The 23,859-nt window shown below is 42.0% G+C and overlaps 2 protein-coding genes across 5 annotated transcripts in view; one reads left to right on the forward strand and one right to left on the reverse strand.

Moving 5' to 3' along the window:
• PIGB (phosphatidylinositol glycan anchor biosynthesis class B) overlaps positions 1-6,925 on the reverse strand; it is a 43,588-nt gene extending 36,663 nt beyond the window's left edge. The window contains exons 1-4 of one of the 2 annotated variants that reach the window (XM_074394211.1): positions 6,726-6,809; positions 6,101-6,201; positions 5,385-5,520; positions 4,402-4,519 (exon numbers count right to left, since the gene is read on the reverse strand). In XM_074394211.1, coding sequence (XP_074250312.1) covers positions 4,402-4,519; positions 5,385-5,395 — 129 coding nt within the window. In that variant the 5' untranslated portion in view covers positions 5,396-5,520; positions 6,101-6,201; positions 6,726-6,809. Of the gene's footprint in view, positions 1-4,401; positions 4,520-5,384; positions 5,521-6,100; positions 6,202-6,725 lie in introns of both variants that reach the window. The other variant, XM_010346119.3, reaches the window with a different exon arrangement.
• On the forward strand, positions 6,918-14,447 carry PIGBOS1 (PIGB opposite strand 1). Of its 3 annotated transcripts, XM_074394218.1 has the most exons (3): positions 6,918-7,052; positions 9,259-9,516; positions 14,360-14,447. In XM_074394218.1, exon 2 carries the CDS (start codon positions 9,333-9,335, stop codon positions 9,495-9,497), a length of 165 nt encoding a protein of 54 aa, XP_074250319.1. In that variant the 5' UTR covers positions 6,918-7,052; positions 9,259-9,332; the 3' UTR covers positions 9,498-9,516; positions 14,360-14,447. The 3 variants fall into 3 exon arrangements, with proteins under 3 accessions (XP_074250319.1, XP_039318744.1, XP_039318745.1); XM_039462810.2 differs by lacking the exon at positions 14,360-14,447 and having other exon boundaries at positions 9,259-9,624; XM_039462811.2 differs by lacking the exons at positions 6,918-7,052; positions 14,360-14,447 and adding an exon at positions 7,059-7,231 and having other exon boundaries at positions 9,259-9,624.
• The last annotated feature ends 9,412 nt before the right edge of the window (positions 14,448-23,859 follow it).

The following is a 23,859-nucleotide window of genomic DNA, read 5'->3' on the forward strand; positions in this document are numbered from 1 at the left end:
AAAAATCAAACATTTGCAGCACTGTGTACTAGGTATGATGCTAAGTACTTTATAAACTCATTCAGTCCTAACAGTCTTCTGAGTCAGGGGCTGTTTTATAGAAGAGGAAACTGAGGTGTACAGAGAGGTTAAGTAATTTTCACAAGGTTGCACAGCTAGTTATTATGAAATGCAAGATTATAAAGCCAGGTTTGCCTGACAGTAAAACCTGGCTTTTAATTCCTAAGTTACACTGCTTCTCTATCCTGCAATACAGATAATAACAAATTACTTTTTTTTTTTGAGACAGAGTCTTGCTCTGTCGCCCAGGCTGGAGTGCAGTGGTGTGATCTCAGTTTACTGCAACCTCCACCTCCAGGGTTCAAGCAATTCTCCTGCCTCAGCCTCCCAAGTAGCTGGGATTACAGGCACATGCCACCACACCTGGCTAATTTTTTGTATTTTAGTAGAGACAGGGTTTCACCGTGCTGCTGAGGCTGGTCTCAAACTCCTGAGCTCAGGCAATCCACCCACCTTAGCTTCCCAAAGTGCTAGGGTTACAGGCGTGAGCCACCATGCCAGCTATAACAAATTACTTTTTTAAAAAGCACAAATAAGGAGGCTGAGGCAGGAGAATTGCCTGAACCCAGGAGGCAGAGGTTGCGGTGAGCCGAGATCGCGCCATTGCACTCCAGCCTGGGTAACAAGAGCGAAACTCCGTCTCAAAAAAAAAAAAAAAAAAAGCACAAATATTCTGTAATTATAGGAACATGGTATTCAGATGACATTGAAGAGTAAATTTAAGAGTAAAACTGAAATAAAGATTAAATGTATTAGAAGTAAATAGTAGTTAGAAATGCTAATGCTATGCACTAGCATCTCTCAGTTGAAAAAATGTGTCATAGTTAACACTAACAAAATAACGCTTGCTGGTAGAACACAATTTAATCTTGGTGTGTTTCTAAAAATTTGTATGTGAATTTGTACTTTTTTTTTTTTTTTTGAGACAGAGTCTCTGTCACCCAGGCTGGAGTGCAGTGGCGTGATCTTGGCTCACGGCAGTCTCTACCTCCTGAGTTCAAGCGATTCTTCTGCCTTAGCCTCCCGAGTACCTGGGATTACAGGTGCCCACCACCACATCTGGCTAATTTTGGTATTTTTAGTAGGGATGGAGTTTCACCATGTTGGCCAGCTAATCTTGAACTCCTGACCTCAGGTGATCCACCTGCCTCGGCCTCCCAAAGTGCTGGGATTCTCGTGCCAGCCATGAATTCATATTTTTGTTGAATCAAACTTCATTAACTCCACATTACAGGAGCTGCTTTACTTTTAGTTGTCAATGGATTTTAGCATTTTAGTTTTATATTCTTTTTGTCCATGATGTGTAAATAAATGCTTAAATTGGAAAGTTAAAGATACATGGTAGTAAACGCCACATAAAGTGTGCCTTGTAAAATACAGGAAAAGGCAGCCATGCACATACTTTCTGTTTACTCTGCATAGGCAGCTATAAGCTTCATCCTCACTTCTTACGCCCCCTGAAAGTCAGTTCATATGAAAAGTCAATTTGGCTACAAACTTAATATGAGCCAACAGTGTGAGGTAGCTATTAAAAAGCTAAAAGAATTCCTGTGTTCTCAGAAATATAAGTTAATGGACCCACCATATTCTGAACTAGTTACTCTCCCTTCAATATTGTACCAGTTTGGAGACCCACATTTTAAGATGGATATTAATGAATTACAAAGTGTCTAGAGGATACTATCTCTGTTTATGAGGTTAAGAGCTAGAGATGTTTACCCGAATAAAGAGAAGTTTTTCCAAGGGTGGTCAAGTAGAAATCTTGAATTTAAAAGAAAGTAGACTTTAGCATAAAAATAAGTGGCATTCTGAACTGTCAGTCATTAGCTTTTTGATACCATAATTTTCCAGGTTACAGTAAAGACATACTAAAGATTAAAGCAGTGGAGTGAGGTAAAGAGAAGGAATATCCCAGGTGTAACTCGAGCACCAGGCCTGTGTTGGCAGCTCCCCATTCCACACTTTTGTTCTTCAAGCTCCTAAGTCCTCCCCTAAGCTACAGGAGCCAGATACTTTTTTGCTGTTTTGTGACTATTCAGAGAGACCTAACTGTTGGCCAGGCTTGGTGGCTCACGCCTTTAATCCCAACACTTTGGGAGGTGGAGGCAGGTGGATCATTTGAGTCCAGCCTGGCCATGATGAAACCCAGTATCTACTAAAAAATACAAAAATTAGCCACGTGTGGTGGCAGGCACCTGTAATCCCAGCTACTCAGGAGGCTGAGGCAGGAGAATCACTTGAACCTGGGAGGTGGCAGTTACAGCTGAGCCAAGATCATGCCACTGCACTCCAGCCTGGGCAACAGAATGAGACTGTCTCAAAAACAAAAACAAAAACAAAAACAACAAACCTTACTGTAATTCCTCATTCAGGTTTCCCCTCCTCTCCTCTTTCCTTTCACATGTTCTAAGCCATCACAGACCAATAGACATATAATACGTGCCACATGTATAATGTGAAATTCTATAGCAGGCAAACGAAAAAGTAAAAACAGAAAAAACCCAAAACAGGTAAAATTAATTTCATCTTTTCTAACCCAGTGTATCTAAGGCATTATCATTTGAACATTTAATCAATAAAAAAATTATTAAAAAAATATATTTTTTGTACTAGGCCTTTGACATTCAGTATTTTTAAACTTCCAGCACTTCTCAAATTGAACTAGACACATCTGAAGTCTTCAACAGCCACATGTAGCTAGTGACTACCATAGTGGACTGTGCAGCTCTAAGCCATCTCTCCTTTTAAAAAATTTTTTGTAGAAACAGAGTTTTGCTATGTTGCCCAGGCTGGCCTCAAACTCCTGGGCTCAAGCAATCCTCCCACCTCAGTCTCCCAAAATGTTGAGATTATAAACGTGAGCGACCATGCCCAGGTGTGCACACACCTTATCTAGTTTGTAGAGGAGCTATCTGGGAACAGCACTAGGCTGTGAGTAAGTAGACCTAGGATTTAGTTCTAGTTCTGCTTTTAACATGCTGTGAACCTTGGTCTATTTACTTCACTTCTCTGACTTCTTCTAGCTTCAAAATCAGATATATAATTTACTCAAAATAATCAATATGAGAGTATGAATGACTGATCATATCCTAATAAATCTCTACATGGTCAAGTTCTAGATATGACAATGGGTTCCTTTTAGGGGGGTTGGAGTGGGTCAGGGGAAGTTTCCTTTAAATCACATATTGACCTGGTGAGTCAGCTATAGATTGAGGGCAGTGGATAGGTCTTGGAGGAGTAGGAAATTTTTCTATCCTGAAGACCTCTTCATTCGTAATCTGACCTACTTCTTGGGATATAAAATGTCATTGATGAGATTATGTATACTTTCTTGTGATTCCAGACATTATGGATACCTTGCATAATCTATAAATTAGTAGATAACTGTAAGAGGAGAAAAGTCAGGTTGCAGCTCCTAAATTCTACCTGTGTTAATGGAAGATACTCTGCTACTGCTCTGAATTCTCCTTCCCCTTCATCTTCACATTTGAAGCATCACTTTCAGTGGTTTAATCTAATTTCTCAATAATGGGGAAGCAAATACTGTAATGGGGAGAGTACAACCCTACCTTAAAATAAATACCCCGGAACCTGTGTCTTTCTAAGTTACACAAAACACCTCAGGATTTGGATTCCCTTTGGAATGCTGAGCCATTAACCCCACTGTCAGAAATCAGGGAGAGCCCAAACTCTGAGTCTCATCTGAAGATAGCTTAAACGATTTTGGGAGTGAGACTAGAGAAACTTTTGCCCCATTAGTCCCACCCTTGTAGCATCTCCTGGCAATTGACCCTAGCAATTAATGACCTAGGAATTACTTACTGTTGATGCCTAGTTACTACATAGCACAATGATTATGCATATCATTATATTTTTGTCAAATTAAATTTTTAAAAGTTTTAATTTCAACCCTAAATCCTGAGTGGCTTTATATGTAATTAGTCCTCATAAACTCATACAACATGGTTTTCAACCTACAAGTTAAAAAACACAAAATACAACACTGCTCTCAAGTGATACTTTTAAGAAAGAAGTATACTTCTAATGTCCAAATAATACATAATATAGTCATTTTGAAAATCTGCACATCCTAACAGAATTCCTCACAGCAGGACATTTTCATGCTCAGTCTTGTATTTTAGCACATACTAAAGAGTTACACATCACAGTGTGTCTGCAGTATGGTGGGCTTCCCAGATATGTCTGGACTTGACTAACAGTAGTCTTTTAAAAACAAACTCCAAGGTACCATTATCATTTAGTTAATATACATTAAGCTTTGAAAACGGTGCAATAAATCTACTTTTAGTAAATATTTTGGTGACTTTGATTTAAACTTACCAGCAACTGAACAGTATCTTTCCCTAAAAGATGAAGAATTTTGTAAATGCTTGCAAAGATTAAGGGGTAAGTGTAACCCCTCAATCTCTCTGTCCATTCCCAAGTCAAATAACCATAATTAGTAACATTAAGGATTAAATGTCAAATAAAATTGAAACCTATTTCCTTTTTTTTTTTTTTAAGATGGGGTCTCACTCTTGCCCAGTCCAGTCTCAAACTCGGGCTCAAGTGGTCCTCTTGCCTCTACAGGTGCACACCACTTCACTAGGCAAAATATATTTTCATTTCCACTTATAAAACAATATTTTACTTTTTGGCAAAGTCTTAAGACAGTATTTTATACTGGATATTTGCATTAAAAATACAACTGGCCAACTAAACTCTTAACTTCTTCAAGGCAGTAATGTGTTCTTTACTTTCTCTGTACCCTCCAAGTGCTAAGCACTATGGGAATGTATACTAATGACTGTGTCAAGTATATTAACAAAGAAGAAAGACAGGAGAAATATTAGTATAAAATAATAGTGTACTTTGATGAGTTAAGATTATTTGGGGAAAATATGGAAAACTGAAAACATGTACAGTAGTCCCCTCTTATCTGTGGTTTCACTTTCCATGGTTTCAGTTGCCCATAGTCGATTCAGCCACTGTCGGAAAATATGAGGATATTTTGAGAGAGAGACAGAGGCCATGTTCACCTAACTTTTATTATAGTATTGTGTTATACTTGTTTTATTTTAATACTGTTGTTAATCTCTTATTGTATCTAATTTATATAAACTTTATCATAAGTATGTGTATATATTTTTTATATATAAAAACAACATGTATAGAGTTTGGTACTGTCTACAGTTTCAGGCATCCATTAGGGATCTTGGAAACTCTCCTGAAGATGAGGGAGCAGGGGGGACTACTCTTTTAAAAGAAACTGAACACAGTTGCTAAGATGAATACTCATCTGGAAGAGAAACCACAAAGGATATTTGAAAACCATGTGATGTGCAACTTCAAGAGACTGCCAGTATTCATCTGGAACAAAACTTGTCTGCACTAAAAAGCAGTTTAATATTCGTAAAGCTATGGTAAACAACAGCAGATAAATGTTTTCTCCAAGAAGATCTGAAAAACAGAACAAAACAGGTAATTGTGGCACAAAAGTCAGGCAGTTTCACTTGCAGAACTTAAAATCTGCTGCTCTGGTTGCCTCTTGCTCAGGCTCTGCCAAGGCACAGTAGTGAACTCCGGCCTCTCCTCACCATTCTCAAAGCCAGCCTGGGGAAGGTTATACAAGGACCACAGCCTCAACACTGGGCCACTACCACTCTTTTAGTTTAACCCACTTTTCTTGCAACTTACTGTATAAAGATAATATTAAAATAAATACTAAAATAAATAAATAAATAAAAAAGACTGGGTTAACTAAGGCCTTAGGCTAATTAATTAGGTCATATTAAGTGTGTACCTAATGAAATAAACCAGCTAATAAATTATTAATTTGAGAAGCAACCCTTTGTATATGTGCAATATAAAATGGTCCTCTGTACATTTTAAAATATATTGATGTTTACTATCATATATGCCAGGCACTCTGTTAATTCCTTTGCATGCATCTCAGTTAATCCTCAAAACAATATTACGAGATAGGTATTACTAGCCCCATTTTACAGACCAGCAAATTGAGGCTCAGAAATTAAACGACCTTGTTGTCCAAATAAAGCTGTAAATTACTCATCAGGATTCAAACCCGGATCTGTCTGCTGTCTCCGAAGTCTTGCTCTAAACCACAAACGGACAGCCTACCTGTCGGCCAAATAAAAAGTATTTTTTAAAAATCTGAATTTAGTTGCTAACATTTAAAAATCAGAATTTGATTTTTTTTTTTTTGAGACGGAGTTTCGCTCTTGTTGCCCAGGCTGGAGTGCAATGGCGCGATCTCGGCTCACCGCAACCTCCGCCTCCCGGGTTCAGGCAATTCTCCTGCCTCAGCCTCCTGAGTAGCTGGGATTACAGGCACGCGCCACCATGCCCAGCTAATTTTTTGTATTTTTAGTAGAGACGGGGTTTCACCATGTTGACCACGTTGGTCTCGATCTCTTGACCTCGTGATCCACCCGCCTCGGCCTCCCAAAGTGCTGGGATTACAGGCGTGAGCCACCGCGCCCGGCCTTTAAAAATCAGAATTTAAATTAAAATCTGTATTTCCAGCATTTCAAAACTCGTTAAGCTCTGGCGACACAGAGCCAACTAGCAGCTGGCTGGTAGTGAAATAGAAGGTGCTTCTTTCAGATGGGGCAGAAGCGTTCCAGGCAGCGCCCCTCACTCACCCCCCGGGCGCCTGGCGCTCTTCTCCTGGGTGCTGAAGTACAAGGTAGACTTTCTCTTTCGCAGCTTTATCTTCTCGTGGGAGCAGTTCCGGAGACCACGCAAAGTGAGGCTGCTATCGCCCCGCTCCCGGTCCATTCCGCACTGCTTTAGAGGCCTGCTGATCCCCGCCCACGATCTTCCTGAGGCGGAAGAGAGACGCAGCAGCGCGCTGCTCGTCCCTGCATTAAGTTTGGCCTTCGCGAGCCGCCGTCGCCCACAAGCGCGGCAGCAACCGGGAAAGGGCGGCTTCCTCGCTCCAACCCCTCAGGGCGCTTCGTCGCGTTGCGGTAAGCTGGTCGGAGCTTTCCTTTCGGCATTTCCAAGCCGGGGGATTGCTGCTCGCCGTTGGTTTGGCGGTCTTTTTTCTCCGGGGTCGGAAGACTGCCGGAACGAGCCCGTTCTCATCTCTGGCGGGGAGCGGGCGGTGGCGAGTTACCGACGGAGAGCAGGCGAAGAACAGTCGGAGGTGCCTGAGTGGGCCTGTAATCCCAGCACTTTGGGAGGCCGAGGCGGGTGGATCACGAGGTCGAGAGATCCAGACCATCCTGGTCAACATGGTGAAACCCCGTCTCTACTAAAAATACAAAAAATTAGCTGGGCATGGTGGCGCGTGCCTGTAATCCCAGCTACTCAGGAGGCTGAGGCAGGAGAATTGCCTGAACCCAGGAGGCGGAGGTTGCGGTGAGCCGAGATCGCGCCATTGCACTCCAGCCTGGGTAACAAGAGCGAAACTCCGCCTCAAAAAAAAAAAAAAAAAAAAAAAACCGGTAATGATAATTAGAAGCCTCAGTGTTGGTGTAACATTTAAGTTTCGGTGCTCTCACAAAAAACGCCTGCTGAACGAAGCAGGCAGGGTAGGGATGATTTAGCCTGTTTGTTGTACAGATGTACAAACAGGCCCCGTGGTTCCTTTTTTCTTTTCTTTTTTTAATACCTAGCAGAAAGGTTGGTGAAGTTGTGATCTAGTCAACCACAGGGCCCAGGAGGAAGCAGGTCTTTCTTTCCCAGATTAGTTTAAATTGCATTCCAGGAATACCAGAGCAAGCTAATTTCTAGTAGTGGTTCTGCCACTAATAATTTTTATTATCTCAGGGGCTAGTTTAGGAGGACATAAAGTGTTGTAAAGAAAAGAGGTACGGCTGGCGCGGTGTAATCCCAGCGCTTTGGGAGGCCGAGGGTGGCGGATCACGAGGTCATGAGTTCGAGACCAACCTGACCAACATGGTGAAACTCATCTCTACTAAAAATACAAAAATTAGTTGGGCACGGTGGTGCTTGCCTGTAGTCCCAGCTGCTCAGGAGGCTGGGGAAGGAGAATCACTTGAACCTGGGAGGCGGAGGTTGCAGTGAGACGATGTTGCGCCACTAGACTCCAGTCTGGGCGACAGAGTGACATTCCGTCTCAAAAAAAAAAAAAAAAAAAACCAAAACCCAAAAAAAATGTATATCTTTTACTTTGCTTTTCTTTCACACATCTATCGAGTTTCTCCAGAGACTAAGGTATTTGGCAAGCAATACTAATTTTCGGAAAGTACTAGGCTTCTCGCTTTTTTTCTTTCTTTTTTTTTCTGAGACGGTTCGATCTCGGCGCACTGCAGCCTCCGCTTCCAGGTTCTAGTTATTCTCCTACCTCAGCCTCCAGAGCAGCGGGGACTACAAGTGCACTGGCTACTATGCCGGGCTAATTTTTGTATTTCTTTGTAAAGATGGGGTTTCACCTTGTTGGTCAGACTGGTCTCAAACTCCTGACCTCATTATTAGCCCACCTTGGCCTCCCAAAGTGCTGGGATTACAGGTGTGAGCCACTGTGCCCAGCCCACTCGTAAAACCAACCGGCAGGGCGTGGTGTCTTATGCCTCTAATCCCAGCACTTTGGGAGGCTGAGGCAGGCGATCACATCAGGAGTTAGGAGACCAGCCTGGCCAACACGGTGATCCCCCCGTCTCTACTAAAAATAAAAAGAATTAGCCATATGTGTTAGTGTGCGCCTATGATCCCAGCTATTCGGGAGGCTAAGACAGGAGAATCGTTTGAACCCTGGAATCGGAGGTTGCAGTGAGCCTAGATCAGGCCACTGGACTCCAGCATGGGCTACGGAGGGAGACTCCCCGTCTCACAATACACACAAACACACGCACCCCAAAACAAATAAAGGGCAGTCACTTTTTATTTTTTTTTTGGCTCTTTCTTCTAGAACTTAGTTTTATGGTATGACATTAAAGGCATAAAGAGTATAGCTTTTCTTCCCCTTCTTTTGCCATTTTAAAAATTATACATTTAAAACCATTGAGAACATTCTGTAATAGAAGAGATTTAGCTTTGTCTTACACCCTTCCCTAATTCATTTCTGTACTCCTTATGTATTGATATTCTTGTTTTAATCAGTAATATGTTATAAAAAATATTGTTCACTGCAGTGCAAAGTAACGACATAAAATCTTTTAAAAGGACATTGTATGAAGTGATGGCTTTGCTTTCCATTTTTGTATACAGATTTGAAGAGATTTCCTGGACGTGGAGTGTGACTTTTTCCAAAACCACCTTTTCCTTGTGTATTTGTTGCAACAATGTTTAAGAGATTGACTCTTCCACAACTGGTTTTTGCTACTGTCCTTGGAATTGCTGGAGGAGTATATATTTATCAACCAATATTTGAACAGTTGGCCAAAGAGCAGAAGGAATTGAAAGAAAAGTTGCAATTGGTACAAGAATCAGAAGAGAAGAAAAGTTAATACTACACGGAGTTGAACTGTAATAATTGCTTTAAGTTCCATTGTAATTATGTTAACTGAAAATCTAGCAAAAAACATAGATGTATTTTAATATAAATAAATCATGGATAATGATTTTTTAACCTGACACTGTTAATGTTTATTGTATTTTTGTCATTTTACGTCTTTTTACCAGGAGAGAGAAGTAATTTCCTTTTAAACGAAAATGAGTATTTTAGGAATATTTTCTACTTGAGGTCAATATCATGGGGTGCCAGTCTCAGTGTGTATAAAATAATTGGGAAGAGTGTTTACAGTAGTGTTTGTAGGTAAGTGAACCAAGATAAACTACCTCAGGCAGAAAGCCCCTCAGTTACTCTGCGATTAGATTGGTTTAATATATTTAGGCAGTCATTCAGTCCCAGCCCTTTTTCATCTCAGGCAGAGTGGATATGTAGTTGAGAATTGGGATGGCTCAGATCAGATAGAGGTTTTAGAGAAGGTAGATGTTGTTTGAGAGGATGGCAGATGTAATGCAGATGTTTGTTTAATCCACTAAGCAAATTTGCATTAATAATGTTATGGAAGAAGTTTATTACGAAGCTATTATTCATACAGTTAAAAATTTTTTAAAGTTGCTAAGAATCGGTATTACTTTTTACCCTAATCTTAAGATTGTATTTTCTTCTTTTTTTTTTTTTAATTTAAGTTCTGGGATACATGTGCTGAACATGCAGGTTTGTTACGTAGATGTACCTACCATGGTGGTTTGCTGCACCTATCAACCTGTCATCTAGGTTTTACACCCTCATGCATTATGTATATGTCCTAATGCTCTCTCTCACCTTGCCCCCACCTCCCGACAGGCCCTCATGTGTCATGTTCCCCTCCCTGTGTCCATGTGTTCTCATTGTTCAACTCCCACTTATGAGTGAGAACATGTGATGTTTCGTTTTCTGTTTCTGTGTTAGTTTGCTGAGAATGAAGGCTTCCAGCTTCATCCATGTCTCTACAAAGGACATGAACTCATTTTTTATGATTGCATGGTATTCCATGGTATATATGTGCCACATTTTCTTTATCCAGTCTTATCATTGATAGGCATTTGGATTGGTTCAAAGTTTTGGCTATTATGAGTAGTGCTGCAATAAACATATGTGTGCATGTATCTTCATAGTAGAATGATTTATAATCCTTTGGGTATATACCCAGTAATAAGATTGCTGGGTCAAATGGTATTTCTGGTTCTGAATCCTTGAGGAATCACCAGACTAATTTACACTCGCACCAACAGTGTAAAATTTTCCTATTTCTCCACAGCCTTGCCAGCATCTATTGTTTCCTGACTTTTCAGTGATTGCCATTGTAACTGGTGTGAGATGGTATCTCATTATGGTTTTGATTTATATTTCTCTAATGACCAGTGATGATGAGCTTTTTTTCTTTTCTTTATAAGACGGAGTTTCACTCTTGTTACCCAGGCTGGAGTGCAATGGCGCGATCTCGGCTCACCGCAACCTCCGCCTCCTGGGTTCAGGCAATTCTCCTGCCTCAGCCTCCTGAATAGCTGGGATTACAGGCACGCACCACCATGCCCAGCTAATTTTTTCGTATTTTTAGTAGAGACGGGGTTTCACCATGTTGACCAGGATGGTCTCGATCTGTTGACCTGGTGATCCACCCGCCTCGGCCTCCCAAAGTGCTGGCATTACAGGCTTGAGCCACCGCGCCCGGCTGATGAGCTTTTTTTTATATGTTTCTTGGCCACATAAATGTCTTCTTTTGACAAATGTTTTGAGAAGTGTCTGCTCATAGCCTTTGCCCACTTTTTGATGGGGTTGTTTTTTTCTTACAAATTTGTTTAAATTCCTTGTAGATTCTGGATATTAGACCTCTGTCAGATGGATAGATTGCAAAAATTTTCTCCCATTCTGTAGGTTGCCTGTTGACTCTGATGAGTTTCTTTTGCTGTGCAGAAGCTCTTTAGTTTAATTAGATCCCGTTTGTCGATTTTGGCTTTTATTGCAGTTGGTGGTCTAGTCATGAAGTCTTTGCTCATGCCTATGTCCTGAATGGGATTGCCCAGGTTTTTTTCTAGGGTTTTTAGGGTTTTAGGGTTTATATTTAAGTCTTTAATCCATCTTGAGTTAATTTTTGTATAAGGTATAAGGAAGGGGTACAGTTTCAGTTTTCTGCATGTGGCTAGCTGGTTTTCCCAGCACCACATATTAAACAGGGAATCTTTTCCCCATTGCTTGTTTTTATGAGGTTTGTTGAAGATGAGAGGGCTGTAGATGTGTGGTGTTATTTCTGAGGCCTCTGTTCTGTTCCATTGGTCTGTGTATATGTTTTGGTACAAGTACCATGCTGTTTTGGTTACCATGGCTTTCTAGTGTAGTTTGAAGTCGGATAGCATGATGCCTCCAGATTTGTTCTTTTCACTTAGGATTGTCTTGGCTATCTGGACTCTTTTTTGGTTCCATATGAAATTTAAAGTAGTTTTTTTCTAATTCTGTGAAGAAAGTCAATGGTAGCTTGATGGTAATAGCATTGAATCTATAAATTACCTTGGGCAGTATGGCCATTTTCATGATTGATTCTCCCTATCCATGAATGTGGAATGTTTTCCCATTTGTTTATGTCCTCTTTTATGTCCTTGAGCAGTGGTTTGTTACTCTCCTTGAAGAGGTCCTTCATGTGCCTTGTAAGTTGTATCCCTAAGTGTTTTATTCTCTTTGTAGCAATTGTGAATGGGAGTTCACACATGATTTGGTTCTCTCTTTGTCTATTATTGGTGTATAGGAATCCTTTTGATTTTTGCACATTGATTTTGTATCTTGGGACTTTGCTGAAGTGACTTATTAGTGTCAGGAGTTTTTGGGGTGAGATGATGGAGTTTTCTAAATATAGAATCATGTTATTTGTAAACAGACAATTTGACTTCCTCTCTACCTATTTGAATACTCTTTATTTCTTTCTCTTGCCTGACCGCCCTGGCCAGTACTTCCAATACTATGTTGAATATAAGTGGTGAAAGAGGGCAAGTGGTGAAAGTGGTGAAAAAGTGCTAATTTTTTTTTTTTTAGACGGAGTTTCGCTCTTGTTACCCAGGCTGGAGTGCAATGGCGCGATCTTGGCTCACCGCAACCTCCGCCTCCGGGGCTCAGGCAATTCTCCTGCCTCAGCCTCCTGAGTAGCTGGGATTACAGGCACGCGCCACCATGCCCAGCTAATTTTTTTGTATTTTTAGTAGAGACGAGGTTTCACCATGTTGACCAGGATGGACTCAATCTCTTGACCTCGTGATCCACCCTCCTCAGCCTCCCAAAGTGCTGGGATTACAGGCTTGAGCCACCGCGCCCGGCAAAAAATGCTAATTTTTAAAGGGAATGCTTCCATTAAGCTTATATTTTCAATGAGATTTATAAATGTAATCACATATGTAGAAAGTTCTCTATCTAAATCGGCATGTTTTTATTATTGATGTTCTTTTTCTTAAAATTTATTGTAACTTAATATCAGCTATGTTAAGTGGAGACCAGCATAGGTTTTCTTTTTGTTTGTTTGTTTGTTTGTGTGACACCGAGGCTGGAGTGTGACGGCTCACTGCAACCCTGGCTCGCCCGGGTTCAAGCAGGAAGGCTGGAGTGTGACGGCTCACTGCAACCCTGGCTCGCCCGGGTTCAAGCAGGAAGGCTGGAGTGTGACGGCTCACTGCAACCCTGGCTCGCCCGGGTTCAAGCAGTTCTCCTGCCTCAGTCTCCCAAGCAGCTGGGATTACAGGTGCCTGCCGCCACATCGGCTAATTTTTGTATTTTTAGTAGAGACGGGTTCACCGTATTGGCCAGGCTGGTCTTGAACTCCTGACCTGAGGTGATCCGCCTGCCTCGGCCTCCAAAGTGTTGGGATTACAAGTGTGAGCCACTTTGCCCAGCTTAGCATGGGTAATTTTTAATAAAAGAAAATGAAGAAATCACAAAAGTAGTACATGTTCCTTAAAACATAACAATACAAAATGAACAAAGTGAAAATTATTGATGTACACATCAATTTATTCATTACCTTTAACAATTTAGTGTGAGCTTATGAGGTTTTGGTTTTGTTTTTTGTTTTAAGGAGACATGGTCTTGCTCTGTCACCCAGGCTTGAGTGTAGTGTCATGGTCATTGCTTGCTATAACCTTCAACTCTTAAGCTCAAGTGATTCCTCCTACCTCATTTTCTAGAGTAGCTAGGACTACAGTTGTGCACAACCACGTCTGGCTTCTTTAAAACAAATTTTTGTAGAAATGGGGTCTCTTGCCTATTCTGGTCTCAAACCCTTGGACTCAAGTGATCTTCCTGTCTTGGCTTCCCAAAGCTCTAGGATTCTAGGTGTCAGCCACTGCACTTGGTAAGACTTTTCCCTACGCACCTAAAAATAGTTCTAGAAATTTTAATTTAATTACCAAGTGTCTGCTGGGTAACAGGTTTGGATTTGCTTGGCTCTAGACTGGGATTCTGTTCTTTGTGTTTTCTCATTCTGGGATGGAGGCTCAAGAAGCAGCCTCTGTCAGGGGGAATGACACAATGTAGGACAGAGAGAGATTGTCAGCACTTGTAAGCTTCTGCTCAGTTGTGGCAAATTATCACATCTTCTCGTATTTTACCTTAGAGCATGTCACATGCCAAAGCCCAAAGTTATCAAGGCAAGGGACATGAATGGTCTCTTCCCACAGGATACACGGTCACATCATATGACAGGAATATATAATGTTACTACATTCAAGGAATAATCCTAACATATCAAGTTAGACTGCTTTTGATCCTCCTTTTGAAAAGGATGCCAGTTTAATTGTCATATACCAAGTGCCGGAGGCTGAGTTTTTTTTTTTTTTTTTCCAGTAAAGATACCGCATTTGTTGAAATCATAAACCACAAGGAGTTACCATTTCATGTTCACTAGGATGACTGCAGTCAAAAAGATGGAAAATGACAAGTACTGGTGAGGATGTGGAACAACTGGAACCTTCATCCACTACTGATGGGAAAGCAGAATGGTATAGTCCCTTGGGGAGAGTTTGGCAGTTCTTCAAATGGTTAAACATAGAGTTACCATATGGCCTAGCAATTCCCCTTATAGGCATATGCCCAAGATAATTGAAAATATGTATTCACACTAAAGCTGGTAAATCAATGTTTGTAGCATTATTAATAATAGCCAAAAAGTGAAAACAACCCAAATGTCCATTAACTGATGAATGGGTAAATAAGTTGTCTGTCTGTTTAATGGAATATTATTCAGCCAAAAAGATAAATGAAGTATATCCTATAATATGGACAAAATTAGAATATATTATGAAATAAGCCATGCATGAGGCACCACCTGTTGGTGTTTCCATTTGTATGACATGTTCAGAACGGGTAAATGTCTAGAGACAGAAAATAGATTAGTGGCTGCCAGGGGTTGATGAAGGCAGGATGGAGAATGATTACTAGTGGAGTTGATTTTTAAAGTGATGAGCCAGGCATGGTGGCTCACACTTATAATCCCAGCGCTTTGGGAGGCTGAGGTGGGTAGATCGCTTGAGGTCCGGAGTTTGAAACTAGCTTGGCCAACATGGTGAAACCCTATCTCTACTAAAAATACAAAAATTAGCCAGGCATAGTGGCACACACCTGTAGTCCTATCTACTCAGGAAGCTGAGGAAGGAGAATCGCTTGAACCCAGGGGGCAGAGGTTGCAATGAGCCAAGATCGGGTCATTGCACTCCAGCCTGGGAAACAGAGTGAGACTCCACCTCAAAAAAAAAAAAAAGAAATTCATAGGGTGATGAAAATGTTCTAGAACTAGATAGTGGTGATCAGTGTATAACTTTGTGAATATGTTAAAAACCACTGAATTGTACACTTTTAAAGGATGAACTTCATTGTTTTCACACAGTATAGCTCAAAGCTGTCATAAAGATACTGAGTGCAAATCACTGAATTGTACACTCTTAAAGTTCACACTTTTAAGGGATGAACTTTATTGTTTGTGAATTATATCTCAAAGCTATCATTAAAATAAAATACAGCATCCAAACTAGCAGCTACAGTTGAAGTCCAGTGGTTTTTGCTCTTGTGGTAGTCTACAATCCATCTATTTTTTAAATTGTCATATATAAAATTTACCTTTTTAAAGTGTGCAGTTCAGTAACATTAAGTACTTTTACACTGTTAATGCAATTATCACCACCATTCATCCCCAGACTTTTTCTATCTGGTTGTTGTAGAAAGCGGAGGGAATTGAATGGGGATAGAGTGACTCCATCTCTAGATCTTCAAATCTTTTAAGGTGGCATTAATGTCTACAATTCTCTCCCTCCCTCCCTTCTTTCCTTCCTTCCTCCCTCCCTCCTTTCCTTCCTTCCTCCCTTCCTGGTGATGACCAAACATGGGCCTCCCCCAGCCAAGGTGACCCAGTCAGTGCTTTGAAGCAAGCCAGTGAATGCAAAGCTGGGCAGGGACTACAGAACCGGGGGTAGGGAGTGGGTGGCGGCAGGTCTCAGATGCATGTGTAATCAGAGGCTCCACACTCTCAGCAATGCTCTGTTGTGCCATCAGACTTCACTTAGAAACCACAAATTCAAAGATAAAATGATTAAGGTTTTTAAGGTAGTGACTGTACAGTGTTAAAATTCTGAGTGCCAAGTCCTGTGTGACTCTACTGATTGCAGGCCCACAAAGCCAGCCCTGAAAAACAATATTCGTTTTGATGTTCAAATTGTCCCAGATTTGGCTAGTGGGAACCCTTTCAAGCTGTTTTTTTTGTTTAAGGTTTTTAAAAAAAATGTTTCTTGCAAGTATAGAAAGAAATGTTTAAACATTATCCAAAAGTTGTGTTCACTTCAGCAAATGTAAAGCAAGACTTTTGAAAAAAAGTTTACAATTAGGTATAAAATGCTTACTAATATACTTTGACATTCACAGTGGGTATTTTTGAAAAACAAATTTTGCTAATGTAGCTTAAAAGCAAAACTGTAGTCTCATTTAAAATACGTAAGTCTTTAACTGAGGAACAGTGCTCCCTCAGGAGATGCTGTTTCTTTTGCATGTCACTGTCATTTTCTGAGCACTCTTTTACTTTCTGGCTCATCTTCTTCCTTCCTAGGCTAATTTTTTTTTCTTTGTTTTTGTGACGCAGTCTCACTCTATTGCCCAAGCTGGAGTGCAGTGGCACGATCTTGCCATCTCAGCTAACTGCGACCTCCGCCTCCCCGGTCCAAGCGATTCTCATGCCTCAGCCTCCCGAGTAGCTGAGACCACAGGCATGTGTCACCACGCCCTGCTGATTTTTGTATTTTTAGTAGAGACAGATTTTCACCATGTTGGCCAGGCTGGTCTGGAACTCCTGACCCTCCTGCCTTGGCCTCCTAAAGTGCAGGGTTTGCATGTGTGAGGAACTGTGCTGGGCCCCTGATCAAGTTTTGAATCAAGAAGTTTTGGGGCCAGGTGCTGTGGCCCGCACCTGTAATCCTAGCACTTTCATAGGCTGAGACGAGGTCAGGAGTTCAAGACCAGCCTGGCCAACATGGTAGAATCCTGTCTCTACTAAAATCAGAAATCCGCTGGGCGTGGTGGCATGTGCCTGTAATCCCAGCTACTTGGGAGGCTGAGGCAGGAGAATTGCTTGAAACCGGGAGGTGGCAGTTGCAGTGAGCCAAGATTGTGTCACTACACTATAGTCTCGGCAAAAGAGCGCAATTCCATCTCAAAAAAAAAACAAAAACAAAACAAAAAAAACAAGTATTGGTTCTTTTTAAAAAAAAAAAAAATTTGAAGCAAAATTCGTATCACAAAAAATCAACCTTGACCATTTAAAAATATACAGTTAATTCTGTAACATTTCATAGATTCAGTAACCCCTTCTCTTTAGTCCCAGGACATATTCATTAACTCAAATGAAACCTCGTGTGCAATAAGCAGTCAACACCTCATTTCTCCCTCTCCTCAGCCTCTGGCAACCACTAGTCCACTTTCTGTCTCTCACAATTTACCCACTCTGGATGTTTCATATAGGTGGAATTACACGATATGTGACCTTTTGTGTTTGGCTTCTTTCACTTAGTGTATTTTTTTTTTATTTTTGAAGTTCATCCATGTTGTAACATGTGTCAATACTTTATTCCTTTTTATGGCTGAATCAAATGCCATTGTATGGATATGCCATATTTTGTTCATTCGTTCCTTGATGGCCATTTGTCTCCAATTCTGGGCTATTGTAAATAATGCTGCTATGAACACTTGTGTACAAGTAGTAAATATGTTTGGATGTGTGTTTTCAATTCTTTGAGGCATAGTTCTAGGAATGAGCTTGCTAGGTTATCTGTTTAACTTTTTGAAGACTCATCAAACTGTTTTCCAAAGGGACAGTGCTATTCTACATTCCCAGTTTCCCCAGGTCTTTGCCAAATCACCCTTATCTTTCCTCCCTGCCTTCCCTTCTTCTTCCCTCTCTCTCTTTCTCTTGCTCTTTCTTTCCTTCCAACCTAGTGAGTGTGAAGTGGCAGCTCATTGTGGTTTTGATTCACATTTTCTTAATGACTAATAACATTGAACATCTTTTCGTTTCTTCTTGGCCATTTTTATGTCTTCTTTGGAGAAATGTATATTCCATTGTATTCATATGCCTACTCTTTGATTGGGTTGTCTTTTTTTGTTGTTAAGTAGTTACAACTCTTTATATATTCTGATGCTATAATTTTGTCAGATATATATGGTTTGCAAATATTTTCTCTCATTGTGTAGGTTGTGTTTTCATTCTGTTGATCTATGCTTTTGTGTACCATTTGCAAAAAATTTGGTGAAGTCTGATTAATATACTTTTTTATTCTGTTGCTTGTGCAACAAGAATTGTGTCGAATCAAAAAAATATCATTGCCAAATCCAGGTCATAAAGATTTATGCCTATGTTTTTTTTTTCATCTAAAAGTTTTAGAGTTTTACTTCTTATATTCAGCTATTTGATTCTTTTTGAGTTCATTTTTGTCTATGATATAATTTTGTATATGGTATTGGTAAGAGTCCAATTTCTTTGCTTTTTCGTTTTCTTTTTTCTTTTTTGGAGACAGGGTCTTGCTCTGTCTCCAAAACCCAGGCTGGAGTGTAGTGGCCTGATCTCAGCTCACTGCAACCTCCTGGGTTCAAGTAATCCTGTCACCTCAGCTTCCCGAGTAGTTGGGACTACAGACGTAAGCTGCCATGTCTGGCTAATTTTTCTGTTTTTAGTAGAAACAGGGTTTCACTATGTTGCCCAGGTGGGTCTGGAATTCCTGAGTTCAAGTGATCCACCCACGTTGACCTCCCCAAGTGTTGAGATTGTAGGCATGAGCTACTGCACCAGGCCTCAGGTTCATTCTTTTGCATGTAGATAATCCAGTTCTTCCAGTACTGTTTGCTGAGGAAACGTCTTTCTCCACTGAATGATCTTGACTCTAGATGCATAATTTCATTTATAGACTCTCAAGTCTATTCTACTCATCTACATGTCTTATCTTCATATCAGTGCCACACTTTTTTTTTGTTATTTTATAGTAATTTTTAAATTACTGTATAGTAAGTTTTGAAATCAGGAAGCATGAGCTTTTTAAATTTTTGAGTCCTTTGAAATTTCTTATGTGTTTTAGCATATACTATTCCATTTCTTCAAAAATGTTGAATCTGTAGCTGTATCTGGGGGAATATAGACATCTTCACAATATTATGTGTTTGAATCTGTAAGCATTCAATGTCTTCTCATTTATTTAGATTTTGTTTAATTTTTTTCAGTAGTGGTTTGTGGTTTTCATTATATAAATCCTGCATTTTCTTGGTTAAATTTATGCCTAAGTATTTTATTCTTTTTGATATTATTGTAAATGGAATTTTTAAAGTTTCCTTTTCAATTGTTCATTTCTACTATGTTGAAATGCAACTAATTTTTATGTGTTGATCTAGTATCTTGCATCTTTGCTTATTTCACTTATTAGCGCTAATAGTTTTTTTCCTATTTAGGATTTTCTAGATATAATATCATATAATTGGTTTGTTTTATTGGAAAGGGACATTAGGAAATCAAGATCCAAATGCTAAGTGTACTCATAGCTGCTTCGATATAATTGCTTCTAGGGCCTCTTAGCAGACAGAGCTAGAGGATACATACATACACACATACATATATCTATTTTTATATATTAAAATCCATGAATTCTTACTGATTCCTCCAATTTCAATTCTATTAGGAACACTGGAGGTAGAACTCTGCATGTTGCAAGTAGCAGTGTCAGAAAAGCCCCAGGGTAGGATGCAAGAGGTATACTGTGGTCATTTCTGTGGTTGGAGTAAGAAGTGGCATAGAGATGACTTTGAACTGGCACACAGGATGTGTTTAGTTTACTTAGTTTCTGTAATAACACTCTCCTTGTTTTCTTCCTACTTCTCTGGATACTCTTTTTTGGATTCTTTTTTGAACTTCCTTTGCTCAATCCTTAAATGCTGGGTGTTCATCTGGGTTCTGTAATAAGCCTATTGCCCTCTCAGTTCACTTTCTAGATTAACTCGTTGATTCTAATGCCTTACAGAACCTTCTGGGTAATAGCTACAGCAGATGTTTTCTTGCTTCAGATAGGCCTATTTGAGTACATACTAAACAGCTTCACTTGGATGTTCTGTTGGTGCTGGTGTATCAAAATGGAAATGTCCTGAACTCATCACTATTTCACCCTTCCTCCTGGTTGCAAGTAGGTTTTCTTCCTGTTGCTCAATGGGTCCTTGTTGCCTAAACCAGAAACTGGGCGTCTCCATGGACTCCTGCCTCTCTTTCACACCCCTACATCCATGTCCTCTTGATTTACTCTCCTAAATGTCTCAAATATGTCCATTGATCTCCATCCTATGGCCACTGCCTTAACCAGATCACTGTTATCCCTTACTTGGATTACAGCATACTAACTGACCTCTCAAACCCATTCTTAGTCTTAGAACCCTTAAAAAGTTGAGTTCTAAGTTTTAGAACTGGCTGTGCCAGTTATTAGCTATATGATCTTGGTCAGATTGCTTAATCACTTTAGGACTCAGTTTCCTCATCTATAATACAGAGGTAAGAATAGTACCTACTTCATAAAGTAGTTGCAAGACACATATGAGGTGATGTAGTCAAAACTATTAGCATATTGGCTGACTCGCAGTAAATGATCAAGAAATGTTAGCTGTTATCATGATCATCACTGTAGGGTTATTCACCACACAGCCTCTGTTATTTCTCCAGTTTTTTTTCTGGTTGCTTTCAGTCCTTCAGCTTTTCTGAACCTCTTCCTGTTGCTCCAGTGTCAATTGCTATCTTTTGCTTCCAGGCCTTCCCTCTGCTCCCTTTTCCTGGAATTCTCTTCTCCCTTGCCCTTTGCCTTCATTCATTCTAAATGTATCCATTTTCTCTTGATTTGGTGTCATTTATCTGTGCTCCAATAACACTCTGTAACTTTCTTTATTGAGGCTCTTATCTCACTATCAGAGTTGCCCACTTATTCATTGGTTTCTCAGGTAAGTCCTGAGGTCAGGGACCAATTTACCTTGGTTTATCGAGTCAGTGCCTGACTCGATAATGAGTGAATGAATGGGTGATGAATGGACCATAGTGCCACCTGGGTTTTCTGATCTCCTGTCTAGTATACTCCTGGTGACAGCCGTGCCTGGCCACAGGAGTGGGGAAAGCTGAAGGAGTGCTTTGCCTGTACCATACCAGCCATTAGCAATTATTGCATTATTGGTTTCCCAGATTTTAGCTGGTCAGTGATTCCCAGGACTATTCCTCTAGACATGAACTACTTTTTCTCTCCTAACCTCCCCAGCAGTCTAATGACCTCTCTCTCACACGGGAACAGCTCTTGAAATTATCAGCTGGTCATGACATCTTTTGTTTTTTTCTTTTTTCTTTTTCTTTTTTTAATCTTTTGTCTCTAAACCTGAGTTTACTGTGTTATGTCTGCCTGGAAGTGTTGTATCAAATGTATGAAATTGCCAACTATTGGTGATTTCATATGGTTCATCCTCTATGTGATTTTGTAAGTTGAACCCATCTGAGAAGCTAACTGTACGGTAATGCAAACTGTGAGTAGCTACAGACTGGAAAGACAATGCAGTTGGCCAGGTGGGCCTGGGACAGTGGGTTAGATGGCAGAAGAGAAGCCGGACTAAGGCTTCTGAACGTTTTGCTCTGCTTAGACGTGGAAATATTTGGTTCAGAGGGCCTTTGCCTTAGAGTCCACAGGGACAGCCCTAAGGGCTGCTGTTCACACCTCCAGGCCACTGAGGTGGATGAACTTGGCTGCCTCTGAGTGGGAACCAGGAGGCCTAAACCACTATGCAGTCCCAGGCTCAGGGCCCCGCAGGCCCCAGCGACGCCGTCGGCGCTGGGAGGAGAGAGCCACTGGGTGGCAGCAAAGGCGCGCAGGTTTCTCCCGACAGAGGCGGTTCCTTAACATGCTGTAGTTTTCTTCTTTCTAAACTAATTGTTCTCACACTCTTAGAAATTTACAGTGGTTTTTATATTGCGAACCAGACAGTGTGAACAGAGACTCCGTTTGTCATATCCTCCCAGAATTACACGGATTTTTTTTTTTTTCCTGAGATAATTTGCACTTATTTTTCTCCCTTGTCATTTCCAGGAATCCCGAACTTTCTCTGGCCCGCAAAGGCCGTGCCCAGGCAGACCTGAGCCCGGAGCCGCAGGGGCGGGAAGCCGGGGGCGGGGCGGGGCACGGCCGGGTGGGGGGCGCAGCTTCAGGAGCCGAGCGACTTCGGGAACCCCGGGCTGGGCAGTCGTGCAGGCGCCCGGCACCTGCAGCTGCTACGGTGGCGACCGCGATCTTATAACCTGGAAAACAAGTTTAGAACAGGGCTTTTTAGGGAGAAGAACTGGGGAGAGTCCCCAAACGACCCTTCGCCGTGCACCGGTCCTTGGAGCAGTTTGTAAACGTCCCTCCTGCGTCTCAAAACGAAAACACTCCTTTATCGTCTCGCGCCTTTCAGAACGGGGCGGTGGAGACTAGTTTTGCGACAAAAGCGGGGAGCGAGGACTTTTCGGGGTTCACAGGAGGGTCCCTCGGAGGCGCGGCCACCGGGGGGCGCGCGACAGCCCCTCTCCCACGCCAGCCGGGCGGGGGCCGCTCGCGAGGTGACAGGAGGAGGCGGGAGGTGGAGGAGAGAAGGTCCCGCCCCACCTCGCTCTCCTTTACGGGAAGTGATGTGGGGCCAGACGGAAAATACCCGCCAACGACCCAAAAAGGCCGGCGGCGGGTGGACGCGGCGCGCGGGGACCCGAGCCGGGCGGGGACAGGACGGCGGGGCGAGCCAGGTGAGGGGCCCGAGGAGCGGGAGGCGCGGCGGGTCCGGTCCCTCCGGGGGGCGCCGAGCGAGGGGTCCCCGCGGGGCCGCCCCGGGGCTGGGGTCGCGGGCTGCGACGCCCTTCCTCTCCTCCTCCTGGCGCCCCGGCCCGCCGGAAAAGTGGCTTCTCTCCCAGTACCTCAGCGCAGACCCCATGGACGACAACCTCCCAGTGCTGGTCAGGTGCGGTCCCAGGTTCTGCCAGGGTCTCAGGTCGCCTCGGGCTGGCATCCAGGTGCGAGGGTGCCCATCAGGGGTAGGACACGTCCCTGGAGGGAGAGGAGAAAGGGCGCCGACCTCCCTCACGCCCCCCAGTTCATTCCTCCCTCTTTTGCCTTCAGTTTAACTATTTAACCGGGTTGCCTGCGGTTGGTGAGGGTCGGGGCTGCAGACCAGCCGCGAGGGAGGGGCTCTCCCTTCTGTCGGTCAGACAGAAAGCTCTACCTGGCAGCCAGGCCCTCCGGTCGGGACTGGTGCTGGGGCTGACGTGATGACAGGCTTTGTTAACTATTGTCAGAGCCTGTTTCTGTCCCAGTAGATCACCAGTTCATCAAAGTCAGGCCTGAAGTGAAGGGAATCTTGCGAGCCCTGAACTGAGGAGCCTTCACAGCCTTTTTGCTCCTGCTGGACACCTGGGCACACATGGCCTCGGCGGCTTCTGCCGCAGGGTCCTCTTCCTTACCCCTACAGCTAACAGCTGTTCTTTCCTTCTCGATGACTTCTCACTTTGTATGGTTGGTTGATCAGTCGGATGTTGGGGTTGGGGATAGAGGGATTGTAGAGTTGTGCTGTTAAGTTTTCTGTAATCATTGCTGATTAAATTTGTCGATTCTCCACTGTTCTTGTTCTTTTTTTTTCCTTTGGTCTTCCAAAAGCTTTAGAGGGAAAAAATAATCTGGAAAGCCGTTTCTGCAGATGGTTAGAAGTGAAGGAAGGTTAATGTAACACTCAAAAGACCTTGACTGAGGATCATTTCGTTTCTGTATTTTATGTTAGTTTACGTT

This window comes from Saimiri boliviensis, chromosome 2, assembly GCF_048565385.1.
Source record: "Saimiri boliviensis isolate mSaiBol1 chromosome 2, mSaiBol1.pri, whole genome shotgun sequence".
Taxonomy (NCBI): Eukaryota; Metazoa; Chordata; class Mammalia; order Primates; family Cebidae; genus Saimiri; species Saimiri boliviensis.

Bases quoted from the DNA above. Each gene is read 5' to 3' on its own strand.
- PIGBOS1 (XM_074394218.1), top strand. From the start codon at position 9,333: ATGTTTAAGAGATTGACTCTTCCACAACTGGTTTTTGCTACTGTCCTT.